This window comes from Nematolebias whitei, chromosome 6, assembly GCF_014905685.2.
Source record: "Nematolebias whitei isolate Nwh7 chromosome 6, NemWhi1, whole genome shotgun sequence".
Lineage (NCBI taxonomy): Eukaryota > Metazoa > Chordata > Actinopteri > Cyprinodontiformes > Rivulidae > Nematolebias > Nematolebias whitei.
The window spans coordinates 53,254,251-53,264,629 of NC_056503.1; the positions used below are offsets into that span (position 1 = coordinate 53,254,251).

At 44.0% G+C, this 10,379-nt stretch overlaps 1 protein-coding gene across 1 annotated transcript in view; it reads left to right on the forward strand.

Moving 5' to 3' along the window:
• The window catches only part of usp32 (ubiquitin specific peptidase 32), a 296,302-nt gene that overhangs the window by 282,906 nt on the left and 3,017 nt on the right, over nt 1–10,379 (forward strand). Inside the window, exon 33 of the mRNA XM_037677753.1 lies at nt 6,562–6,654. Coding sequence (XP_037533681.1) covers nt 6,562–6,654 — 93 coding nt within the window. The remainder of the gene's footprint in view (nt 1–6,561; nt 6,655–10,379) is intronic.

The following is a 10,379-nucleotide window of genomic DNA, read 5'->3' on the forward strand; positions in this document are numbered from 1 at the left end:
AGTGCTTAGTGTATATTTAGTTGATGTTTTTCTTAGTTCATATCTTAGATGTTATTACTGTTTTTCTTATACATTTTATTGTTGGATGTAACTGGGACCCCGTGTACATAATTTCGCTCCACCACATGTACCACATGAGGTGCGAATGACAATAAAGAAACTCTGACTCTGACTCTGACTCTGACTCTGATGACTGATTGTTTTGAATGGATGTGTTTTGCACATGTTAAAAGCCTACTTTTGAAATTCCAACAGTAGGTTGACTTGAAACACAGGTACCTATGGGACAGATCTGGTTGGCAAGCCGTAGACTGAGGAAGTCCTCTGGATGGGGGATGAAGCATTTCTCACTTAAAGAAATTGGTCCAGATGGCATGATTTAACCTTTTTTGTTTTTATTATCCACATTTTTTGGGGGGCTGCAGTAGTTTAGTGGTCAGCCTTGTAATCCTGAGGTTGCAGGTTCAAGCCCAGGTTGTGTTGGAAGGGCATCCGGTATAAAACATATAGCCAAATCATTCGTTAGTGTTCGCTCATTTTTGCGATCACTGAAGAAGGTAGCAGCTGAAATAAACTTACTTAATTTCCACAATTTTTGTTAAATGCAGATTTTTTTGTTTTGTTTTGTTTGTGAAATTAACAAGGAATGTTAACAGGATTTTGTCCAAAAAATCTTTAGAATCAGAACCAGAATAAACTTTATCATCATTGCACCGAGATACGAGAACATGTACGTACAGTCGTCCGAAAGATGGACGTAGTGCACAAAGCTGCTGCTAATTAGAGCAACCCTATTATTCTTCCTCAGAATAATATTTTTGCTTAGATGAGAAAAGGAAAGAAAACATGAGAAGAGACGGTATAAAAAAATATCTCTCACACCTTGTCCTAGACAGGTCACAATTTGAGGCATCAATAAAACCTACCACAGCATAGCACATAAATAGGCATGATACATATACATATAGGCCGGTGAAGACATTGAATTTTAAGGGAAGGTCATAGCATAGTCCAGAGCCCCCCCTCTCAGCCATTGTCCAAATAAGAGGTGTTATTTATCATCAGCTCGGTTGAGTTCTGTCACATGTCCACGACCTTGGGGAAGGGAGGGGTGAGGAGACAAAGCGTCTGTGTTTTTCCTAAACATGCCAGGAGTAATTGAGATAAGTCCACTGTCAAAGCCACAGTTTGGGTCAGGCAGAACTCATAAATTGACGTTTCTGCCTTTTAAAGTCTCGCTGGTACATTTCTCCAGTGGTGACTCCAAACAGCCGAATTGATTCCTTACGCTGAAAGTCGAGCTCACAGCTTTCTCCAAGATTATTCCCAACCATTCCTGGGTGCTGCCATAAAGTTCACAGTCCTGATAACAGCCTGCTCCAGCTCTGACACAGCCCCACATAATTCAGTCTGAGTGCTGCCAAGCTTTGACACATTCCACACACATTTGTAGAAAATCCTGATTTCACCAACCCAAACAGCAAAATCCAGTTGTCATCATGAATCAAATTTGTTTCCGTCAAGGTAAGAGGGTCCTCCTTACCCTGACTCCTGTCTGTAGAAGTTGATCAATTTTGTTGAGAGACAAGCTGATCAAATCCTTCAAATTAGGAAGGTATGCAGGAAAAGGGGGCTTTTTAAGGGTTCACAAGACAAGAGAGCAAGCAGGAAAGCGGGGAGAAAAAGCACAGGAAGACACGTCTGTCCACCAAAGCACAGAGAAAAAAAATTAGCTCTATGTTGGCCCACAATCTTCTAAAAGAACCATCATGTTTGCATGCCATGTAAGCTGGGCAGGAAGCGAGGGAGAGCCCCTAGCCATTCCAATTCCTGGATAGTTTATTACTGGTGGCATAAACTAGCCCTGGACACACGGACTTTCACCTCAATGGAGCTGGCGCTTGTGTATGAGGTTGAGCAATACCAACTAAATATAATTGGTCTCACCTCTATGCACAGTTTGGGCTCTGAAACTCAACTCCTGATTTAAAGGTTCTGACTTGTTTGTGCCTATGCACTAAACAGCAGCTCAGAGAATCAGATCTTTCTGGTCCCTGGTTGGTCTCCTGGAAGGGGTGTCATCTGGGCATTCCATTTTTTTTAACTGGATGAATTCATTGCTCATGTGGGCAATGACCAAGTTACCTGGAAGTGGGTGATTGGGAGGATAACTGCCCTGATCTGAATGGTGTTTTTTTTTTTTTCCTTCTGTGCTAGGCATGGACTGTCTATAATGAACACCATGTCTGAGCGTAGGGTGGTCCTGACATATACTTGTTACCAGGCCACCTAATGCCAAAGGTCGTTTTATTTTCTAATCAGGTCATGAGCTATGAAGGCCTATGTCTTGGATACTCGGGTGAAGAGAATGGTAAAGCTGTAATCTCATCACCACCAGGTGGTGAGTTGGGTCAAGTTTCATTGGAGGCTGACAGACAGACCTGGTAAACCCAAATGCATTATCGGGGTGAACTAGGAACTTCTGGTGGAAACTTGTGTCCCCCTCTTCTTTGTATTGAAAAGAGTCAGTTAAGGCGGTTTGGGCATCTGATTTGGTGCCTCTCTTTGGAGGTTATCTGGGCACACCCCACTAGGAAGAGACCATGGCACAGACCCTGAACTCACTGGAGGGATTGTGTACTTTCTCTGGCCTAGGAACACCTTAGGGTCCCCCAGAAGGAGCTGGAAAGTATTGCTGGAAAGAGGGATGTCAGAGTTTCTCTCCTAGACTTTTTGCCTCGGCAATCCAACTGTAGATAAGTGGTAGAAGATAGAAATGGAGATAGGAATTCTCAGCTGGATTGAGGTCTGGATTTTGACTGGTCTATTTCAGGACTTTTAACTGGTTCTCCCTAAATCTCCTGATGGTTGTTTAAGCATGTCATTGTTCTGCAAGAAGAAGGAACTCCATTCCAGTTCAAGTTGGCTGAAAAATTTAAACAGGTTTCCCTGATAATTTATTTTGTAGAATTTCTATTTTGGTCTATTCATTTTTACTTCAACTCTGACCAGTTTTTCAGATCCATCTAGTGGTAAACATCCCAACAGCATGATGCAAACAGTTTAATTTTAGTTTCTGCTGACCACAAGACCTTCTTTCATGCGTTGGAGTTTTCTAGCCCTTTGATAAAATTTAGTCTGCTTCTTTTTAATCATTGCTGTTGTCCTACCATTCTTCTATGAAGCTCAGCTTTGTGCAGCTTCTAGTGGTTCTACGGACTGATCATCCCTTCTACCAGCTCCATCAGGGTTATCTTTGATGTTCTGGATGTTCGAATATTTCTCGATTAATGCTCTCAATTCAATTCAGTTTATTTAAATGGCTCCAAGTCACAACAGAAGTCATCTCAGGACACTGAACAAAAACATTCACATACATTATAAGTTCCAATTAGTAAAATGATCTATCTAAGGAAGCAGCATATGCGTTGTCTTAATTTTGTAGCAGTCTCCCATCCTGAGCAAGCACAAAGGCAACAGTGGAGAAGAAAAACTCCCTCATAATAGGAAGAAACTTCTACCAGAACCAGGCTCAGGACGAGCGGCCATCTGCTTCGACCAACTGGGTTAGAGAGGACAGGAAGGAGAAGCTGACACAGAATGACAGGTGCAGGGAGCAGGTGATCAAGTCCTCGCTAAGAGGAAAGGTATAAAAAAATGCATGTTAAAATAGAAACAATTACAAATACAAATTATTCATTTGTATTCATTGGTAACTATTCATTTAATGAAATGAGGTCAATTGTCCTCCAGCAGGCTAAGCCTGTAGCAGCAGAACTAAGGGATAGGTCAGGAAACCCAAGCCAACCCTAATTATAGGTTTGATCAGAAAGGAAAGTCTTAAGCCTAATCTTAAAACTGGATAATGTGTCAGCCTCACAGACAGAAACTGGAAGTTGATTCCACAAGAGAGGAGCCTGATAGCTGAAAGAACTGCCTCCCATTCTGCTTTTGTGAACTCTAGGACAGTGGTCCTCAACCCCCAGGCCACGGACCGGTACCAGGCCACACAGAAGGGGGAAAAAAGTTTTATTTTGAAAAATCACCGGATTCTCTCTATCACATCAGTTTGACTCACTCTTGATGCAGGTCACCATACACAAGTGGTTAGTTTCAGTCTGTGCCAGGCATGTGCGCTGATTAGTTCTACATTGCTGGTGAAGAACAAAGCAATTCAGCTACGTGGTCTGGAGCAGACAGGTGGAGGTGTGCAGCGGTATCTGTGCATTTTGAAGGATTGCACTGCATATTTTTCAACCCGCCTGACAAAGATTGACTATAAAACTATAACTAAAGAAAACTATAATTTTAACAAGCTTCCTAATATCACATCAGAGCTATCACATTTTTGCTTCTGCTCAAAAAAAAATCTCTGCCCCTAAAAGTTCAAAGTCATGGGTAATTTTATTATAAAACACAAAAAAATAATTCTACGTTTTGCACTAGGCATACGTTCCTGTGCTTTTGTGAACAATGTGATGTGTGAATCACTGCAGGAGTTATCTGAACTTTCACCGAACTGATGAAACAGACGATGATCTCAGCTCATGAAGCTGTTTGTTGTGCAGTCAGAGTATTTGAAGCGAAACATGTTTTAAATGTTTGTAAAATACACCTGAATGCAGGAAATGGCATCTACTTTATTCAAAATTCTGTTGGGGAAGACCCCAGACCACCCCCCACCCCCCAGTCTTTGAAAATATTGTCTGACATCAAACCGGTCCGTGCCGCAATAAAGGTTGGGGACCACTGCTCTAGGAACCACAAGTAAACCTGCAGTGTGAGAGTGAAGTGCTCTGTTAGGAAAATATGGAACAAATATGGAATATTAAATCAATATGGAAGTATGGATCTGCCATATCTGTAACATTGGAGCCAAGTTGTTAAGTTGAGCTCTCCTGACTGGTCCATGAGTCAACACGGATGACCTTCTCTTGGCAGGTTTACTGCTGTGGCATTATCCTAACATTTCTTAATAGTGGATTTGGAGATCCATGGGATATTCAGGGCTCTGGGATTTTTTCTTCTTCTTTTGGCTGCTCCCTTTTTCAGTTGCCCCAGAGAACTAACTCACACTAAGACTAGGCGATTGTTTTTATGCCAGAAGCCCTTCCCGATGCAACCACAGACCACCGAGCTACTACAGCCCTCTATGTGGAGCAGCGAGCTATCATTTATGGCGCCTGGGGGAGCAGATGGTGGGGGTTAAAGACCTTGCCCAAGGGCCCAGAGTAGGACAAATGAGGGTGGAGGCAGGTGTGGGTGTTTCACCTATCCCACACACATTTTGATGTTGTCAGTCTGGGGAATTGAACCGGTGACCTACCAATCACAGACCCACCTTCTCTAACTTCTACACCACCACTCCCCCGGATGTTCAGGGCTCTGTAATATATTTTTTAAACTACCTTGACCTGTACCTTTTCACAACTTTGTTTCTGATTGTGGAGATTTCTGTGGTCTTCCTGATGTTTCTTGTTTGGCACTAAAGGCTCCTCCAGTATACTGCCGCGTACGTATGCGTGAACGTACGTACGCGTGTACTGTACGCAGAGGGTTCAGACTTGATACTCCAGCGTACACCCCGATCAGCTGCAGAGCAGCTTCACAGACAAGGGGCGTTCACCTTCGGGACAAATTGAGATCGCCGATTGGTCATTTGCTGACACGCCTACTGGATTGATTGACAGGTCGGAAAAAAGAAAAAAGTGATCGCTGGCAGCCTCAGCCGCAGCAGTGTTCTGTGTTTTTATGTTGCTAATAAAAAGATCTAAAAAAAAAAAAAACCAGAGCGCTGGCTCTACAGCCCACACATCAGACCAGCCCACCAGGAAATGTCCAGACCCTCCCGCAGCCACGCTGGACCTGAGTTTAATTCGCTCGTGACAAATTCCTTAATTTCTCACCATTTCAGTCATGGCATCAATGGAGGAGGAAGAGATCACTGCCTCTTGGCAAAAAAACAAAAGAAAAGGCCAGATCAGGGATGAAGAAGGGGAATTTAATACATTGGTGTCGCATACAAAACGGTCCGTTGCTGGGCAGTTTATTGTGCGACACCGCGTACGCTGTCGTAAAAATTTGAGCTTTGCATGGAGGGTACACTGGGGGGTACGCACGTACCTCTGCGTACATACATGCGTACCTCTGCGTATGGATGTACGCGGCAGTATACTGGGGGCTTAACCCTTCCTACTTAGTTGTTTAATAGGTTTTGGTTTTGGGGGCTATCAAAACAAGATTCATTTTAATTAATTATGGCACATTAAAGTAAAAGGGGTAATTGCATACACATGCATACACTATTCATTTTTCTAGAACTGTGTTTTAGTTTTAGTTTTCATTTAACTTTTTTAATGTGGAGTATTTGTATGTTCATTGCTACTTATGTTCCAAATGAAACTGTATTTAATTTCCAGGGTGTAAGGCAAAGCAATATTAAGAATATTAGGAGCATGCATACTTTTTCAGTCAACTGTTAAGTCACATTCTGACAGTCGGTTAGGAAAGGCTTTCTGCAGTCAATAAAGTCATAAATGTTTAATCTGTTAAACTTTTCAGTGTCATTCAGGAATCATGGGAGGCGGCCACTACGTGACGTATGCAAAAAACCCCAATGACAAATGGTATTGTTACAATGACAGCAGTTGTAAGGTGAGAATGCAGGACACTTTGGATTTATTCACACACCCTTCATTACTGTTATTCTGGTGACACAGAAAGTTCTGAAACTTGCTTTTTTTTTGTCATTTTAATAACGAACGGTGAACAGACATTTTTAGTGAAGTGCAGGGAGCAGCTGCTTGGTGTATTTTCCACACTGTACATGTGTGCAATAAATACCGTAATTGCCGGTCTATAGAGCACACCCAAATATAAGCCGCACACTAAATTAAATAAAGCAAAACAATTTTGTACATACATAAGCTGTGGGTGTTCCCATTGTAACTTGAGCGGCAGCATACAGCTGCTGAGTGATGTACAGCTCTTGTTGTAGATCAAGAATCAACCACCATATGGTATTTTACATACTTTTTTTGCTTTTCAACACAAGACAAAGTGAATCCCACAGGTCTTCATGACAACTACCTTTTTCACTCATGGTTATTCTACTGAATGACTTTACACAAACTAACACATAATGAACACATAAACTAGACTGACAAGAACAGACTAATCACTAAAAGAACAATGTAAACAGCTAATCAAAATGAGCCTTGAAGACTCTTACAAGTGAGACCTGTTTAGACAGACAAAAAAGTTGTGAAATTAACAACATGCAGGATTTGGAGGCAAAAGAAAAATCCTAACATGCTCTCTCTCAATGGCCAATGGGAGATAGCATGACAGTGAAAAAACACCCCGCCCACATAAGCACATGTTGACGTAGACATTCCGCATGGGAGGGGGAGACGACAAGGCAGGTGAATGTGTCCAAGGACGCTCCTGGAGGCACTGTAGGGGTTCTGCTAAGAATGGAATAGTCAGCCAGTTCCCTCTGGTGAGATCCGTAAACATTCTCAGGGGACGCTGAGGTTGGTCAAGGACAGCGCCAGTGAGAATCCGGGTCCTGAAATGATGACACGTTTGTTTAGCTGGTTCCCCCTGATTGGTCCATGGACTTCCTCGGTGGGAGGGGAGGGGCAGTGCGTCAGATTACAGAGCTTCCAGGGAAATTGAGATAAGGTGGCCTGTCAAGGCCAGCTGAGGGAGCCAAATTCAGATAAACATTTGTTTTTGAGACAGGCAGAACTTTGCTGAACTTTATTTGCCTAGAGTTTTTGCTGGTCTCGGAGAGTGGTGACACAAAGGTTAGAGAAGGTGGGCCTATGATCGGAAGATTGCCGGTTCAAGCCCCAGTACCGACAACATCAAAAATGTGGGTGGGGGTAGGTGAAGCCCCCACACCTGCCCCCACCCTCATTCGTCCCACTCTAGGCCCATGAGCAAGGCCCTTAACCCCCACCATCTGCTCCTCCAGATGTCCTAGATAGCAGCTCTCTGCTCCACACAGAGGGCTGTGGTAGCTCGGTGGTCTGTGGTTGCGTCAGGAAGGGCTTCTGGTGTAAAAATAACTGCCAAGTCTTCATGAGACTTATTTCGCTGTGGCGACCCTTCACACAGGGAGCAGCCGAAAAAAAAAAAAAAAGTATTTGCTGGTCTCACATAGATTCCGAAAGGTCCAAATTAAGTGGACACTCCACTGGTCCATGCCTGAGAATATTCTCCGAGATCTGATCCATCCTGCCAGTGAGTCCTAGGGGCCACAAATGGCCTGTGATTCTCAAAAATGGCATCCAATTTGCAATCCAGTCCACTAAGCAATTGAGTCTGGGTGCTCGAGACATGGAGCAAACCCTCACAAAAGGTGGGCAGCCTGACCAGAGCCAAATTAGCTGAAGTCATCTTCTTTGGATATTGATGAACCAGGAACCAGCTGATTCCAAAAAGTAGGAAACCTGTTATCATAAATCCAATTATGCATTTTCTACATCCTCAATCGACAGCAGAGATAGACACATCACATGCCACTTCCCACAGAGACATATCCATCTGCCTGGGTGTCGTCAGGGCGGCTCAGTTTGCATGAAGCTTGTCTCATCGTTGAGAATTTTTTGTCAAATGCATTGAGAGACCAACTGACCAGATCCATAGCAAAATTACAGTTTGAAAGATATGTAGAGAGAGGCTCAGAAGCCATTTCACAGACAGGACAGAGCAAAGCAGCGGAGGGAGAGGAGGGAAATGTATCCGCCCTCAACAAGAGCAAGTGGTGAATGATATATTATATATGGTGTGACAATTAGCACCTCCAAATCTGAGGCCATTGTCCTCAACCGTAAAAGGGTGGATGGTTCTCTTCAGGTCGAGGGTGAGGTTCTGCCTCAAGTGGAGGAATTCAAGTATCTTTGGGTTTTATTCACAAGTGAGGGAAGAATGGAGCGTGAGATAGGCAGCCGGATTCGTGCAACGTCTTCAGTATTGCGGACTCTGTACCGGTTCGTTATGGTGAAGAGGGAGCTGAGCTGTAAGGTAAAGCCTTCTATTTATCAGTCAGTCTACGTTCCTACCCTCACCTATGGTCACGAGCTCTGAGTAGTGGCCGAAGGATAAGAATGCAGATACAGGTGGTTGAAATGAGTTTCCTCTGCAGTGTAGCTGGACTCTCCCTTAGAGATAGGGTGAGAGTTTAGTTATCCAAGAGAGACTCCGAGTAGAACTGCTGCTCCTCCACATTGAAAGCCAGTTGAGGTGGTTTGGGCATCTGGTAAGGATGCCCACTAGATGCCTCCCTAGGGAAGTGCTTCGGGCATGTCCGACTAGGTGGAGACCCTGGGGAAGACTCGGGACATGCTGGAGAGACTATGCCTCTTGGTTGGTCTGGGAATGCCTTGGGGTCCCCTAGAAGAGCTAGAAGAGGTGGCTGTGGAAAGAGATGTCTGGGCCTCCCTGCTCACACTGCTGCCCCGACTTTGGAACAAGCAGAAGCCGTCCGTCCGGACGGAGCAGACCGAGAACATCCAAGGTTCTCCTGTGGAGCCAAGTGGGTCTGCTGTTTTGCCCGTTCAGGTAGACGGAGGATCTTGTTTTCAGCGTTAGCCGATTTAGTTAGCAGGTCTTGTCAGCAACCCGATGATAACAATGATCACAGCAGCTGCCCTCCCAGACTGCCTTCCAGAACTGGATCTGGCAGACCGAGAACATTCAGGTTTCCCCGCAGAACCGAACAGGTTCATAGAGTTCGGTCCATGCAGGCAAAAGGAGGATCATGGAGACATCTGCCATGACAGGCCTGAGCCAGAGGCTGGAAGTTCTGAACCATGATGGCACTATGGCATGATGGCAAGGCAGTGAGTTGGGGGAGTGGTGGCGCAGAGGTTAGAGAAGGTGGGCCTGTGATCGGAAGATCGCCGATTCAAGCCCTGGTACCAATAACATCAAAAATGTGGGTGGGGTAGGTGAAGCATCCACACCTGCCCCCACCCTCATTCGCCCCACTCTGGGCCCATGAGCAAGGCCCTTTACCCCCCACCATCTGCTCCCTAAACAGGTCTCTCTTGAAAATGAGTTCTCATGGCTCAATGAGACTACCTGTATAAATAAAGGGTAAATGAAAAAAAAAAGACACAGAAAACACTACAAGTGTGTCACGGTCACACCCGTACCATGGATGTGCATTGTAGTCACAAAAGTTAAAACAAAAACAACAAGAACAAAAAAACATTGAGTTCACTGGGAGCCTATGAAGCTGCAGCGCGGACTCTTGGCTGATATATATATATATGTATATATATGTATATGTATATATGTATATGTATGTATATGTATATATGTATATGTATATATGTATATGTATATATGTATATGTATATGTATAT